The 25,262-nt window shown below is 35.7% G+C and overlaps 1 protein-coding gene across 2 annotated transcripts in view; it reads right to left on the minus strand.

The window, feature by feature from the left end:
• Positions 1-6,975: 6,975 nt before the first annotated feature.
• LOC123565413 (sodium-dependent proline transporter-like) overlaps positions 6,976-25,262 on the minus strand; it is a 35,908-nt gene continuing 17,621 nt past the window's right edge. Inside the window, exons 8-17 of one of the 2 annotated variants that reach the window (XM_053549721.1) lie at positions 23,336-23,470; positions 20,171-20,274; positions 19,523-19,760; positions 18,786-18,914; positions 17,974-18,073; positions 17,489-17,616; positions 15,846-16,007; positions 12,152-12,301; positions 11,782-11,860; positions 6,976-10,130 (exon numbers count right to left, since the gene is read on the minus strand). In XM_053549721.1, the coding sequence (XP_053405696.1) occupies positions 11,783-11,860; positions 12,152-12,301; positions 15,846-16,007; positions 17,489-17,616; positions 17,974-18,073; positions 18,786-18,914; positions 19,523-19,760; positions 20,171-20,274; positions 23,336-23,470 (1,224 nt within the window). In that variant the 3' untranslated portion in view covers positions 6,976-10,130; position 11,782. The remainder of the gene's footprint in view (positions 10,131-11,781; positions 11,861-12,151; positions 12,302-15,845; positions 16,008-17,488; positions 17,617-17,973; positions 18,074-18,785; positions 18,915-19,522; positions 19,761-20,170; positions 20,275-23,335; positions 23,471-25,262) is intronic. The other variant, XM_053549722.1, reaches the window with a different exon arrangement.

Below are 25,262 nucleotides of genomic sequence, written 5' to 3' on the forward strand. Positions count from 1 at the left end.
ATTGCTATTATTATTTATTGAGAAATATACAATAGAAACTTTGAAATCATCTCCCATTTTTAAAATACAAAATACAGTCTCCTATTTATAAATACAATTCGTAGAAATCGTATTGATACCGGACCTCCAGGTAGCTCTGTATGGGTTGTCTAGAGGTCCAGTAACCAGACCTCTAGACTCTGGGTCTAGAGGTTTGGTTACCGGACCCCTACTAGGCCATAGTCACTGCCTTAATGCTTTATAATAAACTGGATTTGACAGTTTCGTGTTGTGTTGCAAAAGTGAATGGATGTAAATTTCACTTTCAAAAGGGTGAACAGATCTTCAATGCTTTCTGTAAGACAATACGTTCAATGGATGTGTAAAATATATTTCTTTGTCAGTTATGAGGCACATCTCCCGATCGGAGTAAATTACCTCATTTGGGGTAATATACCCCGCTCGGGGTAAAATAAGAACAATAGAAAAGTTATATTTTTTTTTATATTTCTTTTTTCTTTAAAGTTCTAACACAAATATTTTTACTAAAGCTTTATATCATCATTACAAACATGCCTATGTACCATTTTATTTATCAATTTTGCATTAAATTTTGTAAAAAAAATGTTGAAAATCAGAAATTTTTACAACAAAAATTTGTTAAAAAAATCATCATATTGTTAACTGTTTATATCATACAACGAGAATATGAAGCATTAGCACTTCCTTAATTAAAAAGTTAGTGTCTGCACTTCCTTAAAAAAAAATTTAGGAAGTGCCTAGCCGTCCGATAACCGGACACCTAGCCTGCGTTCTGTCACCGGACAGCTAGCAAATCCTCGGGGGATTTTCTAGCCGTCCGGTAATAGATTTCCTAATTAAATGAATAAATAATGATACCTATTGTTTACTGGATATGGATACTTTTCTTCAAACAAAATTTTGTGTGAATAGTTACTAAAGATTTACTTTTAATCGTAACGAATAAATCACTGCATTATATTCAGCCGATAAAATGAAAGTTTGCCGAAATCAATAATGGTGAGTTCGCCGTGACGTCACTCATTAAAATCTGTTGCAAAACAGCATGATATGTTCAAAACTTTTAGAAAAACAGTAGTTAAGCGTTCATAATTAATCCATTTTATTTTGAAATAATAGTCAAAATTTATTAATGAATTGCTTGTTTTAACAATTAATGTTTAGGCCGTTTGGAAAACATCTCCTTTTACAAAATAACATGGACATTCGGCGATCGATGTTTTATCATTTCTAAAAATAGAATATCAACGCATTTGTTTTATCGAATCTATTCGAGACGAAGTAAAATATACTTTGGTATGTATTCACACAATATTTTGTTTACAGATATCTTAAGTAAATAATAGTTAAAACTATATAAAATCATTACTTATTCATTAAGAAATCAATTATCAGATGGCTAGCTCCCCTGAGGATTTGCTGGGTGTCTGGTAACCAGCAAAAGTGGAACAACAAGTATATACACTCTGAGAAAGTTGACAAAATATAGGAAATCTACACATCTGTAGGAACAAAGAAGTATAAAATACACAGAATGGCAACTGGCTGTAATCTCGCGTGAGCTCGTGTCAGAGCGTGATTCGGCGTTATCTTACTAAAAACAAACATCTGCGAGCATGGAGTTACAATTTGTACCTTTAAAACTACATCTAAAATACATGTTAGCTTCTAAAACAAAATTAGTTTAATGTGAAATGGTCTTAAGACACGAAGTACACGTTGTTTTTTTTGCCATCGAAAGAAGCGTGGTCATACGGTGATAATTTTTTTACCGATGAATAATTGCTTTCGTATACAAAATGGCATGAGGAGAAAGCGCCACTTCCGGTAAACGAGATCTCGTTTTTTTGTCACGGGAGGTTGGCAAGATTTGCTCTATATGCCTTTCAAGTTGCCAATCTATTTATTTTTATAGCTCTTTGGTAGGAACCAGGGATTTATTTGGGGAATACAGCCGTAACACATTTAGTATACTCAACCAAATGCTCAGTGGGCACTGTAGGTTAAACCATCATATGGCCAAGATGAATGTGGAACAGGTTCTGGAGTGTGGCCACTGCGGGATTGCAGAGACAGTGGAGCACAAGTGAGAGATACAACAGTATGAGGAATGAAATGGAGGAAACTGTGGAGGAATTGCTGCACAGAAATTATATTCAGTGTGGGCCAGTTACCCTAAAAGTATTAGCTGGAGAGATTGAAGAGGCTCCTGGGTCAGTTAGAGAGGGAATAGCCGCTGCCTTTCAAAATTTCTTAGTGAAATTGAAAACAAAGAGATTTAACTAAAAACAACGTCCCTCAAGCTATGTAATTTAAGTAACATGATTAAAAGTACCTAGAAAATACAGTACCGAGTAGACGACAACAGTACATGTGTTCATTGGCGTCAGTCATCACCATGACCTTCTGGTCAAAAACAGATCAACAACATGCAACAACAACATAATTTTGTACTTTTCTATTGTACTTGTTTTACCCCGATCGGGGTATATTACCCTGAACGAGGTAATTTACCCCGATCCGGAGATTTGCCCAGCCTGGTTATTGGACAGTATCAATGTCCTTTATTTAAAGAAATTTAATTTTCCAGCTGAACTATCCGAAATGATGACACTGTCAATAAGATCAATTATATTGGATAAATACATTTTAAGTCAACTTTAATTATTAGAAAAACCTTAAACAAATTAATAAAGCCTAAATCATTGAAATACCGAAGATTTTTATATCAAAGTTGCATAGAAATCACAAAAACGAGAAAATTTCTGCATACTCGTATACGAGTTATCTGTTCTTGGAGACTCTAATTTCCCAGTATCCGGTATCTACGGATACAGTACGGCATTAACATTCTAAATTTACATTTACTTCTCACTTAATTGATGAAGTGATTTCAACATTTTCATAATATATCAGATTTTCAGACGCTTTTACAATACATTTAGTTTTATACATAATAACAAGTTAAGGGCATTTAGAACTACTAGTTGTTTATACACTACCTTTAGCTCAGCTGGTGGTCTGTTACCTGTTGTTTTTCTTTTGACGTTAAACATAAGGTAAAGGTAAAGCTAAGCATTATTTCTGCGGTCACATTTAATCAACAGACAACAGACAACACAGCTACACAGCTCTTGTCCGACATACTAAATTTAGGTATCCAGTAAGAGATTTTTTAAACAGAGTAGGTTTTAAAATAAAGGCTAAGACATTCAAAAGATTTGGTTGTTTATTTCAGCAAAACACCAGTAAAACTTAGAATAGTCAATAGAATCTTAAATAATTTACTAGAGTTTTCACGATCTTGTTGTATGTCAACCAAACTGAATACTTATGGCCTGTCAAGATGTGAACCAGACTAACAAAGTCCTTTATACTTTTTCGCTGTACGCATGTCATTTGGCAGGCTGTTCCACACCATGATAGCCCCAAAAATTTCAAACAGAAAGAATTGTTTATTCCCATACTACAGACAAATCATTATAAAGAAAAAGGGTTGTCAGCTTTTATGCAAAATAATTACGAACCATTAACTTCAATTGCCCTGGGCTGCAAGGTGCACGAACGCTTCTTGCGAAAGACATGTTGCTTGTCTAAAAGAACGTTGGTTTTGCAGAGCAGGTGGAGACCGTATCACTGATATAGCTGTTGTATGACTGCTTTTCTTCCTCGTGAGTAGCTTTCTGAAGTTCTTAGAAATATTGGGTGTGTCCTGTTATTCTAGTCTGCGATGAGGTCTTTTACGTTGGCGGGAACGGATTGACATTGTCCTGGATGAAATTTGGGTTTGCAGAATGATTTAAAAGAAGTGTCTAGGATGTTTATTTAACATTCATTACTGTAGGTATTGACCTATGTGTTTAAATACATTTGGCTATTTATATTCATGTATTTATGTATTCGAATTTAGCATATATCCAGAAGAAGATCTTTCGGCAGGCATGATTCCTTCTTTGTGCCCGAGAATGACCTCCGTGCTAACTTACCGACCGGTCTTGCCTTGCAAATAGTGATAACGGATGTCTGTTTGTGAAAAATAAGCCCATCGTGCGTTTATCCTCTATTACGGACGCATACACTGTTTGGGTCCCTTGTATCTGTGGTAATTAGAAAAGTCTGGTTAATGTTTAGCCTTGTCGAGTTTATGCCATTTTGTTTGTCCAGAATGTGTGTGCTAGATTTTCATATCCTTCTATCTAGGAAGTGGATCGTGGGAAAGAAGTTGTCTGATGTTCTGAGAATGCATGCCCAAGGTACATCATAAATAGAGGATATTATATGAGTCTTTTCATATTGAATTGATTAAACGAGGCGAATAAAAGAATAAAATGCGAGGGTCTGCCGAGCATTTTATTCAAAGAGTTTAATAAATTGAATACGGAAAGTCACAAATGTAATATTCATTTTATTACATGTTATCTTTTCCTGCCGAAACATAAAAAACTACTTTCTTTAACTATTGTAAACAAGTCAATCTGTCCAACGTCTCCGATACTTTAAACGACGTCGACGTCAAAGTTTTATTACATAGAGGATATTTTTTTGTTTTGAGTGAATATGGAAGATATCTCAAGTCAGCATTACTTCCCTTTTTGCTCCTCACCCTACCCTTGTGTCGGCGTCGATGATATTCATCCTTTTAATCTAGATCAAAACTGTATGCATCTGTTCGCACCATCCCCAAACCTTGGAGCGACAACATGGGAACGTTCCGTCAAGTAATAACATATAAGGATTAGAATCAGATATACATTGTAAATATATGTGTAAGTCTTTACCAATAAACTGAGTAGAACAGTCGTTGTCGGCACAATCTATCGCCATCGCACGCACCACGAAGTATCTCGTGACGGTTGAGACGTTTGGTCGTCATGGTAATTTCACAGTTCAGGAATAAGGGTACATTTAAAAAAACACCAATATTTGATGTATACAGTCATTTAGAACTAATAGATCTAAAAAGTTTGTCGTACAGAAAAGTTGTCGGCAGTTACAAACGGACTGAAGTTCGTCTCAAAAGCTCGGCGAGGTGTTTTCGTTCACCAGTCCATCCTCTATACCTTTTGCTTGCTCTGAAATGCACAATTCGCCAGTGCAGACCGATGGAGAAAGCGGCAGTGAAAAGAAGCTTCAATTTAGACCTATTTTGAACATACGCCTCAAACATTTTGAAATATTGCCAGCAGAAGCGGTAACTTTTATTACGTTCTAAGGCAATAATGAACTGTTTATGGCAGTGTTGGTGGCTTTAGTTGAATTTGTAAGACAATATTTCGATAAAAAGTCTCGAAGCATCCAATTATCCCGAGAAATCGGACACTGTTGATGATGCACGCAAAATTACAAAATTACTAAACAGGAGATAAAAACCCCAATCCCTCACTTGTTCTTGAATTTGTTGTCCGCCATGTTTTACTCGACTAGCCCCGCTCAGAGGCAATGTTCAAGGGGCTGTGTACACAACTGCCATGCTTGTGATTTGTGGTTATCTGGTTTTAGTTTGTAAATTTGCAATCTTGTTGTGTCATAAAGACTGATATTTCCAAAGTAGCAAATATAATACTGTTACTGCCAAAATGCTAACAGTGATACCACTGTTACAGTTGTTACTGCAAACAATGACAGCACTTATACCACTGTTACAGCTAACAATGCCAGCAATGATACCACTGTTACAGTTGTTACTGCAAACAATGCCAGCACTTATAACACTGTTACAGCAAACAATGCCAGCACTGATACTACAGTTACAGTTGTTACTGCAAACAATGCCAGCACTTATACCACTGTTACAGTTGTTACTGCAAACAAGGCCGGCACTTATACCACTGTTACTGCGAAAATGCTAGCAGTGATACCACTGTTACAGTTGTTGCTGCAAACAATGCCAGCACTTATACCACTGTTACAGTTGTTGCTGCAAACAATGTCAGCACTTATACCACTGTTGCAGTTGTTACTGCAAACAATGCCAGCACTGATACCACTGTTACAGTTGGTACTGTGTTTGGAAAGTTATATCTCTTGTATTATATATTTTGACTGCTAATGGTCTAATTTTTAAAGAACAACAAACTTTTTAAGCAAGCAAATTTAGTGAATTTATACCCCCATCCCCCGCCGGGTAGGTTATTTTGTGAATGAGGGGGACTATATCTTGAAAGATTCCAGATATACACAATATATGTACAAAATACTTGTGTCATATGGTTTCTTGGTTACTATTTTTTACTAAATCAAGGGGAAAATCTTTGCACTATAGCGATCTATATTTGTATTCAGTTTCATGAAGATCCATCAATGGGTTACTTTGTTTCTGCAGTAACTGAAGAGATCTTGATAAAAATGAACATTTGTCACCGTCCTGTTGTGATTTGTATTTTTTAACTCCATGAAAATCCATCAATTGATCACTTTGCTATGTTGAAATATATGGAATATAAAACAAATTAAAGGGCGATAAACTCTGGTTATTAAAGTGATCCTGACGAAAGCTGAGCGTGCACCACCGCCATATAGTGGTCTACATTTGTGTAAAGTTTCATGAAGATCCAGAAATAGGTTACTAGCTTAGATATGATCAACAATCCATAATTTTTCACAATATTAATTTACTGGGTAATGGGGGATAATACTACACGAGACGTATCTCGAAACATAAGTCGAAATTTCGAGTTACTAGTTGTTATAAAACATGCACACAACACTAATGCTTTTCCGGATATATAGGTTGTTCGGTACGCGTAACCAATACGTAATACGGCCTTGATCAAGTAACCATACATGGCCTTCACCTCTGTGGTGGATATAACAAACAACTCTGTGTAGGAAAGTCAAAAAATTAGACAGCTTACATGTAGGAGCCACAGCAACCTTCACTGTTGCCTTTCCAAATAATATCCAACTTAGACAGCCTTGCAAGGACTCCTTCAACATATAAAACGTACACCAAGACAATCATAAATTGTTTATTTTGTTACAAAATCAAAATAGCCACTTCCCCCAAAAGTTATTTTTGTAAAATTAATATTTGTCAAAAATATTCATAAACAAATGTGATATAAACAACATCTAAAATATCTATAAACAAGAGCTGACACTAATGGTGACAAATGCCCCCCGCAACGCCTTGACCTTTGACCTGGTGACCCCAAAGTCAGTAGGGGTTGTGCACTCAATAAGTACTACCGGCATGTGAAGTTTGAAGGTCCTGAGTGCAGTGTTTCGCGAGAAAAGTGCCTTCATGCAAAAAGTTAACATTGGCCCATGTTACCTTGACCATTGACCTAGTGATCCCAGTCAGTAGAGTCGTGTACTCAAAAATAACTATCAGCCTGTGAAGTTTGAAGGTCCTGGGTGCAGTGGTTTGCGAGTAAAGTGCCTTCATGCAAAAAGTTAACATTGGCCCCTGTGACCTTGACCTTTGACCTGGTAACCCCAATGTCAGTAAGAGTCGTGTACTCAATAAGTACTATCAGCATGTGAAGTTTGAAGGTTCTGGGCGCAGTGGTTCGTGAGTTAAGTGCCTTAATGCAAAAAATTAACATTGGCCCCTATGACCTTGATCTTTGACCTAGTGACCCCATTGTCAGTAGGGGTCGTGTACTCAATAAGTACTATCAGCATGTGAAGTTTGAAGGTCCTGGGTGCAGTGGTTCGCGAGTAAAGTGCCTTCATGCAAAAAGTTAACATTGGTCCCTGTGACCTGGACCTTTAATTGATTTGGTGACCCCATTGTCAGTAGGGGTCGTGTACTCAATAAGTACTATCAGCATGTGAAGTTTGAAGGTCCTGGGTGCAGTGGTTTGCGAGTAAAGTGCCTTCATGCAAAAAGTTAACGTTGTGACGAAGGAACGAACGTTGTGACGAACGAACGGATGGACAGTTGAAAACTAATTTGCCTCCCTTCGGGGGCATAAAAATATACACTGCTCTGAGCAAAATGTGTCAGCAGATCTGAAAGATAACATCTGGCTAATAAGAATCCTGGATATACATACATTCATATAATTAAACTTCCATTTAGACTATTCTAGCATAAAACTGTTGTGCTTGTCACTTTTCGAGGGTGGATTAATTTAAATGTAATGCAGCATCCTTAAAATTTGAACAAATTCCGTGTATGTACATTTCCGAAACGAATTAGTGTTACACATACACCAGGTCCAGCTCACATACACCAGATCTTGCTCACATTTACTGAAAAAACTTTAAGTTGCCAACACTTTATATAAATGCAATAACTTATTTATTTCCATATTTTCAAAAACAAGGCGTTCAGAAGTTCTTTTGAATTTTTAGCAATGCAGTCTCGTTTTCTAAATATATTCAAAATTATTCAATTGGTACATGAAAATATTGTATCAAACATGTTACAGCGAACTCTCTTGAAGAAAAATATAAAAGAAAAATATGCTTCAAAAACACTGCACACTATTATTCATTTTACACATCAATAAAGTGTCAAGCTAGGAACTATTTGTTTATGTTTACGGAATATAAATTCGTAACTCGTATGAAAACATTGACGAAATTTAAGTACTAGTCGTGGAGCAGTCTGACGACAATTAATAAATTTTTATTCAATCAGATTTAAATAACAAAACGATACATTTTGTAGGTGCACTATTTATTGAATAACCCTTGTGTAATGATTGTTTCGTTGTGTAGTGATTCAACATTTCTCTAATGATCAACACAATATAATTAGTTTATAACATCTCTTTGAGATGTAACGAGTATAACTGCCTGTTTCTTGCTATGAAATATAAATGGTTAGTAAGAGCAAGATGCTGCACTCTTTCTGATTGTCTTTCGAATGCCACTTTTAATCAACTGGAATGTCACTTTGAATTGAGGTGTCACTTGCAGACCATTAGAGAATGCTTTTGACATTGGAACAACCTCTGAATGACACAAACAAATAATTTACAGCTGTTTAGATCTGTTTGAAAGCCCTCTGTTGTGTAATTTTCTAGCCTTTTGCATAATGCATAACAAACGATGTCAGGCGCATTTTCCATGCCATGCAGGTTTTTTCAAGTTACATGCCTATATGCGCGTGAATTTCGATAAAATATACTTAGATAAATAAAATACAATATGTAAAAAGTATATATTACTTTACCAATGAACTCATTTTGAATCTCAGCTATCAGTATACATAAACTTACATAAAACACATATGCACAACAATACAGAATAATGTAAACATTTAATTGAAAATGACGCAATTCTCTGCAAACACATGAGACCTGTTTGACACTGAAACATCCTATATGAACAGTTAAAACACATTGATTTTATATGATATAGCTTGCATCATTTTTTTTTTAAGTAACATACATTTTATGACACATCTGCCTAATTTTCATCGGCTCAAATTGTAGGAATAGCCGAATAGTTAAAATAAATCTACTTAAAGTAACGTTCGTAAAACAGCCTACGCTTCATGAAAACGACCCCTGTGCGATAAGTGAGTTGTACTAAAATAAAGTGCAGTTGGTGTTACCTGTACAAACACGCCTAGACTAAGCAAAATATACACTCCAACTTTTAGTAACATCGGTCTATCGGAAAATCGATAAATTTGCCTATTCGATAGAAAAAAAAATATTGTCCAATGTCCGAATGAGCCATTCATAGAAACAAATTTTCATATTTTTTTCTTCAAGTATGGACCAGCGATTTATATAAGGAATACTGTATTAAAACTCTTCATGTTCTTTTTTTTAAATAAAAACGCGCTGAGTATGACAATTTGAACCAAGTAATAAGCAAACATATAAATTCAATCTTCAATATCGATACAAATGGGTTAGTCAGATATTAATAAGTAAGAGAACATTAAAACCATTAGTGTAGTATTCATATTCATTTATAATATATGATATTTATTTTAATCAATATCCGATCATTTCGTTCTCATGACTACATATATACACAACGGGACTGTAATATGCTACTTTTGTCTCCGAATATAACGTACGTGAAACGTATTGCAAACAGTATATAAAGAATAATCCGTGGTCTACATCCTTACTAAAATGTTACATTTTAACTTCTTCTACGTAAGCTGGTAGATACATGTTGTCAGCAGAGAATTGTTCCTGAAATAGAAGATGTAATATGATTTAAGTGTAAATTTTTCTTTCAGATGATCGTGTTTGGACATATCATGGATTATTCACTTATTCTACAAGAGGAACATGTCCAGTTATTCAGATTCCATGAGCTTCTGAGGAAAAATGAATATCAAAAAGGGGTATTATCAAACTCTGGTTAGGCAGCCAAGACAGACTGTTCAAATACAAGAATAAAAATTAGTTGACATATTTTGACTTACAGAATTTTAGAAATATTGAAAATTCTACATTTAAATTTTTACATAAAAACAAAATTGTTTGCGAAACCAGGATTGAATAAAAGTCCTTCTAAATACAAAATATGCTTTAGTGGTGCTTTACCGGCAGTTCGCCATTTGTGACTGGGGCATAAATTATCATAATATGATAAAAGTTGGAACTTAACCCACTGGTACCAGTCCAGAAAGAAAATGCCACTGTACATGTAAAACCCTACCCTTAGGTATACTAGAACCATGGTCATGAACGGGAAAATATACTAACCAGTTCCAAACGCGCATTTCTCACCTAAAGTTCGCAGTTCGGTAAATAGGCACTATGCATATTGAGCAAGTGGTAATTCATTTTCCATCATGCATAAGCCACATTGCCTTAATATTTCTTATTGCAAAAACACTCGGCATATCTTATGCTTTCATCAACGCTACAGAAAAAAAATTGGATTAATTTCCCTTTGTTTATAGCATACCTATACTTACGAGCTACTTAAAATGCATATTCTTGCAAAATTTCAGTATTATGTGTGCTGATTTATGAACTTCAGAGCAAAGGGAAATTTCATCATTATAACATCTACTAAGTATAAGTTTCAGGCGTTGATGAATATTGGTACTGCTTTTGATGCCTCTATTCTTAAATGCTAATAATTGTATTTCGTTTAGGATATTTTGCTTTATATTCAATAACACTGAAATATTGAAGTTAGCAAGAGACGTTTTCTGAACTGATATTTTTTTCTGTAATAAAACGAAATAATGTAGTGCAGATGTGAACACCTTTAAAGTAGTTTGTGTTTTCACATATACCATCTTTGTGAAAAAGGACTCGTCGAAAATCTTGATCAAAATTGTTATGAAACAATGATAGGTCTTTGTTAATCAACACAAAAACACAGCAAAAGGAACACCAACCAAGAATACTACACGGTGTAAAAAAGAAATTAAAACTTGTTACAGCACACTTAAACAGGATTTCAAACTTTTCACCAATTTGTCATGCCAGCATACTGAGACACACAGATAAAAAGTATACACTTATTGAATGGTTTTGAGCCGAGAGCCAAACGTTTTGACTATACTGACCGGAAATCATTCAGTAAGTGTTTTATTACATGGCTTCTGAAATTAATGTTCAATGTTTTATTTTCAATTCTATAACTTATTTAAGTTATATCAACCCAATAAACTTGTTTTGAACATAGAGCGGTCATATGGACCCGCGATTTATATGAGTCATGTAAAAATGCAATACTGCGATCATTTCCTATAATGTACATTTAAATTTTTTGTTCTTAATATTAATTAATCCAAACTAAAGATGTTGAGTATATATACACCGTTTTTACTGTACGCCAGCATATGCTTCTTGACAAAGTACACCTTGTTACAAAATATACCTTATGCAACATAAACCTTTTGTTTTGCCGGATACCCTTGGGCATTATCATAATCTTGCGCATACTGATCCGGATTATTCTGTATTATAGAAATTATTTTTGTAATTAATCTATTAACTACGAAAAACAACACAATATCATGTGAATGAACTTAAGGTGATGAGAGACTGAAAACAAAAACTTGTCACTGGTTTCGCTTGCTAAAAGCCTCTAGTTCCTCACAAAGTTCAATCTGTAACTTCGTTTTATCCCTATTTCGAATGCATTAATCTGCCGTTATTTGTGTAGCAAAAAATCACATAAAGCTGTATTCTCCATTATCAATAAGTGAGTTTTTCAAAAAAATATACTGATGAGTCAAAACAATTACCTGTAAAATGATGTCCTGAGGTTTTACAGTGCCTTGGCCAGTGCCCCACGGATCAACAACAAAGCCTGGTACATATTTAGCGACCAACTGCCTGTGTTTTACAAGAGCAGGACCCCACTCAACTGTTGGTGTAGTTGCTTGGCGAAGTTTCTGAAAAGTAGCAACATTTTTGTCATTTTCTTTATTCACATCATTTAGTATTGTTACTTATTCGTTTCTGAAAACATGTATCAAGATGCGGTAACGTTTTCGCGCCCTTTATTATATATAATTATATTCACCATATGTTTTAAATAGAAAGAAAAAAGTTTCTGTTTTCGTATAAACAACATTTGTGCATTTGTATAATGCTATCAAGGGTGACCATCTCCGCGAGACCGACAGGAACAAAATGGCGTCGTTCGAAAAGGTCTTTCAAAACTTGACTTCAACATTTCAAAAAGAAAAATTCCATTCTTAGATGATTTGCAAAAAAGTCCCAATGGGGTTTATACACGTATAAACGCACAAAAATAGCATTCAATTCTTAAATCAACGCTTTTTTTTCTTTCTAAACAAAATATAAGGAATATGGATACAATTCGGTTACGTTTAAGGACATGTCACGGCTGAGATAGTTTATCATTATTGCAATACACAAAATTAGGGATGTATTTTGTATGGCTGCAACACTGCGAGATGCTCTAATTAGTGACAAATGACTGAAACAATAGGAATTCATACGTGATTTGGATAGACAAACAGCAGTAAGGTAACAATATACTGTTTTATTGTTTTAATTTATGAGTTGTAAGCTACAATATTGAAAAGCTATTTTAAGAAAATCAAACTGGAAGGTAGAAATAACAGCAAAATTTTATTTAGGTCATAAGTCACCATACACCTGTCATTAGTTTTCACGATCTGTCAAAATTATTTTTATCTCTCAATTCTGCATGCGCATTGTTTTTGTAAGAATCTTGGTAGGACATTGTAGTGTGTAACTTACTTTACATTCATCATCAATATTTGTGCTTGAAATTGCTTTGTTGACCTCAGTGAAGTCACGTAAGTATTTAGTTTATTGTCGGTAAAAAGGGTACCAAACCCCGGTATTAAGATATAAGGATTGTTCCTGTCTGATTGGAAAAGGAAACTGTTTGGCTGAATTTTTGGAAAGAACTGACTATTCTTTGTTTGTTTGTTGTTTTTTTTTTTGTCATTCTGTCGTAAATTCAAAACGTGATATCATCTTAATAAATGTATCAGTGCAATGTAGTGGAATGTTCGTACCCCCCGTTAAATTGTGTATCAATGTGGTAACATCTTTCGCGTCCTTTTATATATCAGTGCAATGTTCTGTCATTTTTGTACCCTATACTTATATCTCAGTGCAACGTTGTAACGGTTTCGTATCTCAAAGTCTGACAGTACTAAATGAACCAGCGCGGCGGGCAGGTTGCTGGACACTAATTTTTTACTTAGGATGGCCAAAGAGGTCTACACTAAAGCTGTATTTTGTTTAAATTTCATTGTTTATGTACTGTTGACAAGTTGGAATAAAATATGGGAGATAAGGTTGAAATTGATAAAGTGAAACTAAATTTTAGTATGAGTAGTAGGTGCCAGGATACGGCGGTGATTTTGATGTGGTTTTATAGTTAGCCAATATAACAAGAGAAATATCTCTTTGAAGCTACATGACCCCTTTCTCATCATTTCATGTTAGTTTCTAGATCATAATTTTAATGGAGTAAGGATTTGTGGGTCTAGCTATGTATGTCAGCTCCTTTATTCACAATCAGTTCAATGTAGTTAACATTACATTACACCACAAATGATCAAACTAGATCCAGAACGTTGATGTGGTGCGTGTTTGAAACGCCATGATTCATATTTTCCGCGCTTTGTTTAAAATCGCTAAACATGTGCTACAAAGAAAATATTTCGTTTTTATGCCACACCAAATTGATAAGTTGTTCATCGGATATTTTTTCTGAAAAAAATTGAGGCGGCGAGCGAAAAAATAATTTAAATGTTTTTTTTGGTTTTTGAGAAAATCAGGAGCGAGCGAAGAGCGAAGAAATATATTTGTCTTCGTTTGGCTCTCGACTGACTAATAAAAACCTTAAAATAGAATGTATAGCCCTTTTAAATTAAAAAGTAAGTCCCCAGGGATTGAGAAAATCTGACCTGCAGACGCACAACAAAGCGAACTCGTGAAAAAAAGGTAATAACATTGTCATACAGTACTTTGTAATCAAATAATGCATGCTTTTGAAAATGCTGTTAGAAAATATGTAATAAACAACAATGCATAACCTTACACTATACTTATCACATACATATGTGACTTGAATATTTACTGCTATGAAAATGTAGCATTTTTAGCTGACTTTACAAAGTTTTTGATACATCAAATATCTCTGTGAGTGTTACTAGATCTATTAAAGCTTTTGATTTGAAACTTTAAATAGTTATTTACTGTCAAAGTCTACACCAGGAGAAACAATACTCTTAAGTCGAATCTAGACAGAGTTATGCCCCTTTTTAACATAGAATATTTTTAATTAAGTTTATATAATGACCAATAGCTCTGTTACTTTCAAAGCTTCTGACTATTATGCCCCTTTTACTGGCAAAGCTCTGATTCAGAAAAGTCGAGCATGATGTCTTATGTACAGCTCTTTTTCTAGCTTTAAACTTTCATAACATATTAAATTTGTTGAAACAAAGTCTCAATTAAGGTCTGAAATGGAGATTAACGTGCATTAACATTAGTCTACTAAATGATTGGAAAATCTGAAAATCGAAACTGTCCTGGAAACAACTCATAATGTAAATTCCTTACCCCACCAACTTTCGTATGCAGATGCTGATCATTTGGACAGGAAAAACAGAAAACAGATAAGTGATATGCACCAATAAGTATTTACCCTTACCAAAATAATGTTGATTGATGTTATCAAATCAATTAGTATGTTTTCCTTCATCCAGTTTTCAATGAAATAAATCAATTTTTGTAGCATGTAATTTGGTAAACATTTGAAGAAAATGGCGTAACTGCATAAAGAGGAAATAACTTTAATGCAACTAAATACAAGTGTTATGATTTATTATAGACGATGTGTGCGTAGTATGTATTTATTCTGATTAAAATCGATTTGAGAACAATCTGGGACTGGAATTGTAAGCATTTATACACTTTAACGTCCGTAAAAAGTAGCGCACCAAAATATTTTGGATTGATTTTTTTCAATGGGGCGAGCGCAAGCCAAAAACAAAAAAAAATAAAAAATTTTGTGTTTCTGAAAATATACGAGCGGCAAATCCGATGAACAACTTTTTAATTTGGTGAGGCCTTACTTATTTTATAATTTGTAAAATACGGTATGCAATAGAATATAATCCATCAGTATTTGCACATGCAGATGGATATACCCGGATCTCAGAGGTTACCGAATATTCCCATTTGCATCTACAACAGTGACAGATTTTAACATTTACCCATTAATCAGAAATTAATTAGCGTAGAACTATTATGAAATTTCAATAAAGACACATCTATCAATTATAATGCGCCACGGGCGCAATGACATTACCTTTGAATAAACTGCATTAGTATTCTATTCAACTCGTTTATTTTATGAAAATACACTATGTAAGATATTCTGTTACTAATGCCTTGATTATCAAACAAACAAAATGTACTCACATCCCTGAAACTGCCTTCTCCTGTACAGATGGCGAGGATTGCTCCTCCAATGATGGATACAATAACGGTCAAGGTCATAAGCCATCCGAGGGCATCCGACCACTCCGGATACTTCTCGCCCTCCAGGTCAGCGTACTTGACCCAGGAAAATACCATGGTCGCCTTAACAAAAAACATCAAAATTCACTTTTTAGCTCAAGTTTTATAGCAAGCGTCTCTATTACCATCTTAACTGCCATTAATATCATCAAAGTTCACACAAGGCTTGGTATTGGTTTTGGGAAAGTCTGTTAGTTTACGGTCAGGTATACTAAAGATCAACGTCACCGGAGTCAACTACTTCAATAGTGGCGGTTAAAGTTTCATGGCAAGCTCCTCAAATTCACTGTATCGTTTTAACTACTGCCCATATAATCAGCAAACCTCATATACGGACTGATCTTAGTAAGGGACAGACATCTTTTGGTTTAAGCTCGGGTACCTCAAAACTCAAGGCCAGTGGGGTCAGATTTTGTTATATTGTTGGTTGGAGTTTTTAAGGCACACTTCTCAGTTTCACTTGTATCTCATGATGTTTTAATATCGGTGTCCCTCATACCCACACGCCTTACCCATGAAATCAATTCTTCTACCCCTACCCCCTCCCCGCTCATTTCACCCCATTTCCCCACCAATCTCCATTTTTTACAATTCTCATACCAGCTTATATTTCATGTTGGTTTTAGATTCCCCAATACCCTACCCTCTGCCTCCACCCTACCCCCGTCTAGTTTTATTTATTCATCTATTTATATTTCTCATACATAAATCTCATATGGGTTCTTTATATCCCTCACCCTTTCCTCCACTCCTCTCACTCCTCCACACGCACTGCTGCCTCACCCTTTCCTCCACTCCTCTCACTCCGCCACACGCACGCAGTGCTACCCAAACTTCTTTAAATATCTTGGCACGCCGAACATTTACGAACAATCAAGCGCGCTGTTCATCCGACAGCTGTTGTTTGTGATGTCATCAAACCTTATTAATTCAAGGAATATATGTAACAAGATACTCAAAAATGCATTGTTGTGAAGTATATGCTTGTATTCCGTAGAGAACACTACATGTGTGTTGTATAATCAACTTGTTTTTCAAATTCGAGATTGATGTCCTACCGATTTTGCCATTTTGACTATAACAGGTACTTAGGTAATTAGTTCCAGATATAAATATCATATCATACAAAGTTTCAAGGCATGAGATTTAATCAACGGCATATCATACTAAGTTTCAGACAAAAATAACAATAACGGCCTTATGTTATACTAAGTTTTAGACATAAAATAAAACCAACGGTCTTCTGTAATACTAATATCAAACTAACGGCCTTTTAAAAAAAAGTAGACACACATGCGGTGTATCAAAACGCTTCTCAGTCCAATAGTAATCAGAAATTCCATGTTTTAGGTACGAACTAAATATTGTTAAAGAGTATTGTTTAACAATTATTAAAATTTTGAATGTTCCTCAAACCTTGTTGTATCTTTAGAAAGATTGATACTTTGTTGCTTTTCTAATATTACCATTTGGAAATTGTTGTTTTAGAAATAAATGTAACATATTCTACATTTAAATATGCGCTTTGCAAACTTTTAACTTACCGCGACGAGTACAGGTGTGATGATACACCAGTTCAGCGCCCACCAGTATTTGCATGCGACAAAGGGACAGAACCCGCAAACCTTGTATCCAAGCATCGTCTCTATGTCCACAAGGAATCTGCGAATACCTGGGAAAAGCAGATGAAATATTTGCTATCATCCATTTTTCATTATAATTCATTTAATGATATAATTTCTTACACTTTATTTTTCAGAAACCAGGGACTGTGAGTTCGAACCCCTACTCATCCAACTAAAATTACTGCCATTGGGATAGGAGTAAGGTATATGGGTGCTTTACACCTGGCCCGCTAAATAACCAGCGAATTTCTGGAGCGTTTTCTTTATCTTGCGCTATCCGCCTACTAACATTACTAACAGGCTTCTGGAGGAATCGCCGATACTGGTTCCCGATGGCGACTATAAATAACCTTATAAAAACAAACAAACCAGAAATACGCCCTATAAAACCAGCGTCTACTTACCATACACGTAACACAGAGATATACACTCGCATATAGCAATAAACAGGATATTCCATCCTCCAGAATATGTGTCCATCACCTCCAACATGTATATACCGCCCTAAAAGCATAATCGATGCACTTTTAGTGATATTATATGTTATAAAATAAGCATAATCTCACGGTGAAATAATCGAGTTATTATTCAGTAAATGAGACATTTTGAAATTACATCTGCGTTGGCATGCTGATATAGTTTTAAGAATGTATTTAAGAGATTTTTGTTGTTGTTTGATTTGACATCACACTGACATAATTATAGGTACTATAGCGACAGAAGGTCGGTGATTCTATCCAGGTGCCAGTCAGTGCCTGAAATAATACCCAGATGGCACCTAGGGTTTTCCTCCACCACAGTTTTTTGTTGGTTTAACGTCGCACCGACACAAGTATAGCAGGTTTTATGGCGACTTTCCAGCTTTTGGTGGTGGAGGATGATCCCAGGTGTCCCTCCGTACATTATTTCATCACGAGCAGGCACCTGGGTACAACCATCAACCTTCCGTAAGCCATTTGGATGGCTTCCTCACATGAAGAGTTCAACGCCCCGCTGAGGCTCGAATCCACATCTGTAAGGGGCAAGTGATTCTATGTCAGCGGCCTTAACCACTTGGCAACGGAAGCCCCTAAGCAAGGGGACAAGTAATTCAAAGTCAGCGACCTCATCTACTCGGCTACGGCGGCCGTATATTTTAAACAATCTACTGAACAAGTCTATATCTTTATGCAAAGGGTGTATAGTTAGATATACACTGCGAGAAATCGCAACATACGTCTGTTGTGAGAGTGAGTCCAAGCAGGAAAAACACAGTGCAAAGCGCCATGACTGTGAGAAGCTTGAACTCGCGTAGTTTGGGGAAGCGATCCATCAGTGCCGTTACACATGTTTCTACCAGCACAAACTGAAATTTTAAAATGATATAGTTTGTTGGATGCGACAGAGACAACCAGTGCGCAATTGCATCATCTGGTTGTTCCCGGGTACAATTAACTACTTGTTGCATTATGAGAGTTGTCTTCAAATTAAGTTTTGTGTCTTCAGACCCTTGTTATATATATTTCACTTTAATTAGATAGGAAAAAATAAAGATATAAAACTTAAAGTTTTCAATAGTAATGTTTAGTAATGTTTAGTATGTATGGACTTACTTACGAAAATGAAAGCAACCTATGACATCTTTGCGAAACTTCTAAACCACTAGACCAAGTCTGTTTTGGTCGTTTATTTATTTTAAATTTTTATAGAGAAAAATGAACACTTATTAAAGTAACTAAGCCGATGATATTGATAGCCTAGTGCACACATTTGGTATGGTTTATACTCAAAGTTTGAAGAAAACCGTAATGATTTCGATTTAAGAACATTTCTGATTATTCTGTGACTGTTAACATTCACATAATGGAAAAAAAATGTATATATACTCCTTGTATGCCCTGTTGTATGTCATCCTCTTAAACGTCGATAGTTATTATTATTATTATTATTATTATTATTATGGTAACTGTTTACCTCTGAGTCAACGCCTAATGTAATCAGCATAAGAAAGAAAATGATAGCCCAAAATGGCGCTGCCGGAAGTAACGTCACGGCGTACGGATACACAACAAATGCAAGCGAAGGTCCACTTTTAGCAACATCTTCAATGGGCACTCCAAGCTCATAAGACAAATTGCCGAGGTAGGAGAATATAACAAAACCAGCGAATACGCTGGTGATACAATTTCCCAGTGAAACAGCTACGGCGTCCCTGTAATGTGGAAATAACATAAATGTGTTAGAGAAAAACAATTTAATACAACGTATTATAAAATGCCTTACATATGGCCGTTTGAAAATTTAGGAAAATAAATAACACTATTGGTAGGTTAACTAGAAAATTATACACATCTACGATTTATAGTGAAAGCGCATTCATTACAGCGTTATAGTTACTTAGCAATTTGACGAGTAATTACTGAAGGTCCGAGAATTTCGGAACAGCCATTCTCAAATGAAATACACTGTTTCGACTAAGGTACTTCAATAGGTTTTTATTGTAGCCGGCAGTCCAAATCTCTCCATTGTCACGCACGCACGCACGCACGCACGCACGCACGCACGCACGCAAGCACACGATATGTCTGCAAATGATTAAAGTATAAATGAAATTGAAATTACCGGAGACAGTCATTATGGAAACGGTTGTAACTTGACAAGGCGATTAGTCCACCCCAGGATGCGGACAGAGAGAAGAAAATCTGAACAGCGGCGTCCTTCCAGATCTGAAACACGGAAAAGTTGATGTTTGGACATTTGCATATGATATTATTTGCACCCGATGATCGTCTTACTGAAATTAAACTCACATTTTAGAAGAGAACTCATAAATATATGTATGTATACATGTATACTATTATCAGTTTAAACTTACTTTTAGCGTGACATTCTGATAAAAACATAATATAGAACACAATTTAAACAATTACTCATCCACGAAAAAAGGAATATATCAGAACTGAATTCAAAACATGACGAAGATATTAAACTTAAAAAAAAAAAAATAAAAAAAAATAAAAAAAAATAAAAAACTGTGGTTTCAAACAGATTAAGCATTGTCAATTACCCCATCTGGGCGGAAATTTATTCCGAAGAACATCATATGGACTATATAATCATGGTTTATTCGTTTTGCAAAATCAAGCACCGAAATCTATATATTATAAAACTAGAAATGTGTCCATGGGACACAGATGCCCCCACTACATGACATTAAAACGACAATTTTTTCCCAGGTCAGGGGCCAGAACTCCTACAATACTGAATGAATCTGGATGCAAAACCCCAGGTGCACAACTGCACATGCTGACAACATTCCTGTAAACTTTGGTGATTCTAGCTCAAATACTTTTGGAGCTACGTGCGACACAACATTAAAATGACCAATTTTTTACTAAGTCAGGGGCATAACTCCTACATGACTGGATGAATCCGGACGCGAAACCCCAGGTGCACAACTATACATGCTGACCAACATGCCTGTAAAGTTTTGTGACTAGGTTATATACTTTTGGAGTTAGGCATGACACAAAATTAAAATGACCAATTTTTACAAAGTCAGGGGCTATAACTTATACATGACTGAATGAATCCGGACGCGAAACCCCAGGTGCACAACTACACATGCTGACCAACATTCCTGTTAACTTTGATGATTCTAGGTCAAATACTTTTGGAGCTATGCGCGACACAACATTAAAATGACCAATTTTTTACTAAGTCAGGGGCCATAACTCCTACATGACTGGATGAATCCGGACGCGAAACCCCAGGTGCACAACTACACATGCTGACCAACATGCCTGTAAAGTTTTGTGACTCTAGGTCATATACTTTTGGAGCTAGGCATGACACAACATTAAAATTACCAATTTTTACAAAGTCAGGGGCCATAACTTCTACATGACTGGATGAATCCGGACGCGAAACCCCAGGTGCACAACTACACATGCTGACCAACATTCCTGTAAACTTTGGTGATTCTAGGTCAAATACTTTTGGAGCTATGCGCGACACAACATTAAAATGACCAATTTTTAGTAAGTCTGGGGCCATAACTCCTCCATGACTGGATGAATCCTGACGCGAAACCAACCCCAGGTGCACAACTACACATGCTGACCAACATGCCTGTAAAGTTTTGTGACTCTAGGTCATATACTTTTGGAGCTAGGCACGACACAACATTAAAATGACCAATTTTTACAAAGTCAGGGGCCACAACTTCTACATGACTGAATGAATCCGGACGCGAAACCCCAGGTGCACAACTACACATGCTGACCAACATTCCTGTAAAGTTTTGTGACTCTACGTCAAATACTTTCAGAGCTACGCGCGACACAACATTTTCGGAAGGACGGACGGACGGACAGACGGACGGAAGGACGGACGGACAAGAGCAAATCTATATGCCCCCCTCCCCACAAAGTGGGGGCATAAAAAAAGGCGGTATACAACAGGGTAACCGCTATCAGAAACTACGGAAGATCTTCACTAAATTTTACCACAGCTCGAGGTCGTTTGAATACACAGTTCTTAAACTTGGTCTTGCATACCACGAATACAGTGGGCATGTAGTTAATAAAATACGAAAAATTAAACATATTATTCAATTCAATGAACTACTAGTAAAACTCTTTTAAATTTATTAGAACTTGATACATTTTAAAACCGTAGAGCACATCGCATGTTTGGTGATTTTTCGCCCAGCAGTTAGCCGCCGTGTCGTAAATACCATTTGATGGTACGATATTTAAATTCTACACACGTACACAGTACTTTTACTTGCAATTGTCTAGACGTGCCTTTAAAAGTAATGTTATTTGTGCCATGGCTTCAGACATGTTATAGAACACGTTTTTGTACTAATACCTCGGACCGAACCTATTCATACTCATGTTTTATTTTCTTCAATCGGGTAGTTGCGAGCTATCACAGCAGGGAATTCTATTTACACTGACCTGTCCAACGAAATGGGTCAAGTGTAAGACTGGCAAGTCAAAAACGTGTTTAATCCCTCTACACCCCAAGTTTCTTTTATGCAAGTTACTGATTGTTCCAAAGCGGTTCCCCTATTTTCAACTTGCTCTTTATCCCTTTCGTTTTTAGCCTATAGGTGATATACATGGAGTTTTAAGTGGGCGGTATTACTTCCATTCACAGCATTTTTATGCTCCCTACTCTTCATTTTTGCCATATACCGTTCCATTTCCTATCAACAATTTTATATCTTTCATGTACTAACCGGCAGTTTTTACTGCGGCGCAACCTTGTGGGCAGCGGCTGTACTTATAGACTTTGTTTTTTTTTCGTTAAATAGAAAGCTTAATTCATTTGAATCTTTAATCGAACACTTCCCGCTAATGCAAACAAACCGCTTGTAAAAATGTTTTGGTCGGTAAATAGCGAATTGGTCAGATTCTATCTAAAGGAAAGACAAATGTCTCTTTTTAGGACGACGGGAAGTAAAGGAAATATAGCTTTGCGTAGTGAAGCCACGAATGTGTACACATTGCAAAATGCGTCTACTACAGGGTAATATTTTCTTTTTGTAGCAATGATCCCTTGCCTTTTATTTTTTACCAGTTATACAAATAATATTACCCTACATTGCAGGTAAACATTAATTTACTGCATTTGAAAATCATTGGAAAACATACGAATATACTTGAAAGCTTAAATGATCAATGAAAACTAACTTGATTAGCTTCAAGTCAAGTTCATCCATTAAGAAATAAACGTCTGCTGACAATAAAAATAAACGAGTTTAAAGATGAAACTTACTACAGAATCAGAAAGTTTCTCAACTTTCGGTGTTATGTAAAACTCTATGCCTTCTTTGTACCCATCCAACATCAGTCCTCGGACAAATAAAATTATTAGCACAACGTATGGGAAAGTGGCTGTGAAATATACAACCTGAAAATAATCAATGATTAACGACGTATGCCTGACAATAATCAATTATAAACGTTAATAGAAATATTTATTATTTGCCTACTGTACATTTAATATCTAATCTTTATTCTCATCGTCATAAATACAACAAATAAACAGTTACATATATTTACAATTACAAATGTACTACGCTGTTCCATGGGACTATAAGAGATTATTGCACAGTCATCTCTACATAAACAACAACTTCGCAGAATAGGATATAGAGGTAAAGACGTAGAACGGCAACTGACAAAAGTAGATACTTTAGACAGAGAAGACCTATTACAAAAGCAGACTAAAAAAGGAAAAGACAAACGTGTACCACTAGTATTAACATATACCAAGCAGCTCCCTAATATCCACTCAATTGTTAGGAAACATATGAACATTTTATATAGATCTGAGAAGATGATGGAAGTGTTCCAATCTCCACCCATTATTGCCTACAGAAGAGACAAAAATGTATGTGACATCCTAGTGCACGGGAAAACAAACAAGGCTTTAAAGCAGTCAGTTAACCTATGTAAATGTAGAATATGTTTGTCTCTTCACATGGGAGAAGTCTGGTCCACTGACAAAAACAGCAGCTACAATACAGCCTCAGTTCCAAAATGTACTGACAGAAACTTAATATACGCTCTGGTCTGCTCACGGTGTGACATGACAGTTTATGTGGGAGAGACAGAAAGATCCCTGAAAGAACGCACAGAAGAACATCTTAGAGATGTCCGTCAACAAGCAGATAAACCAATTATGAGGCATTTCGAGGGTCATACAGCAGAAGATGTAAAGGTTGCAGTACTTCAAAAGGTGTTTAACGAAGGACGCATTTACAGACAGATGGTGGAAGAGGAATGGATAAAGAGGCTAGGCACGAAGACACCCCAGGGATGTAACGTAAAACTTAATATTTAAAATGCATTCAGTAAAGTCGTTTATAGTCATCAGTAGTGACCCTTGGATTCTTTAACTTAACTTGTGTAATTCTAAAAACTATGGAGGGTCCTTTCACTTAAATGACAATGCATGCATTTCTAGTGTTTCCATACTGACTGCGAATACAGATCCTGTATATTTTAAATTTTAGGGGTTTAAAATGAACTGGACAGTTATTTTGCTGATTTTATTTATTATATATATATATATATATATATATTTTTTTTTTTTTTTTTTTTTAATTATTATTTATTTATTTATTATTATTATTATTATTTTGTATATCTTGCTGCACTTAGTATTGTGTTTTGCTCTCTGGTTATGTATGATGTTGACACCTTGCCCTTTTTGCGGGAAACGACGTCACGTCTTACACAGGAAATGAAGTGACGTTGTCTTAGTGACAGGACGTCAACATTATTCATTTCCTGTGATATAAATGTTACATGGATATTACTTAGTCAGAAAAATATTTCCATATTCTTGAAAAAGGACAAGTGTCCGAAAATTCGAAATAAAGAGTATAATATCAACACAGATTTGTAGGGGAAAGTGGGGTTGAATGAGCCATTTTTCTACCTCCTGGATTATTTTCGTCTTACAGTTATTGGATCAAATAGGACACAAGCTATATACATATCTTGACAAATTATCTACTTTTTAAGATATGTTTTATGTCTATTCATCTACAAATACGCTTCGAATGGGCATGTAAATGCAACAGAAAAAATGGCTCAACTTACCCCGTACAAGGGTTGATTGAGCCATATGAAGGGGCTAGTTGAGCCACAGAATATATGCTTAGAAAAGGTCATATATGCTCCCTATTTTGGGA

Source organism: Mercenaria mercenaria, chromosome 8, assembly GCF_021730395.1.
Source record: "Mercenaria mercenaria strain notata chromosome 8, MADL_Memer_1, whole genome shotgun sequence".
NCBI classification, from domain to species: domain Eukaryota; kingdom Metazoa; phylum Mollusca; class Bivalvia; order Venerida; family Veneridae; genus Mercenaria; species Mercenaria mercenaria.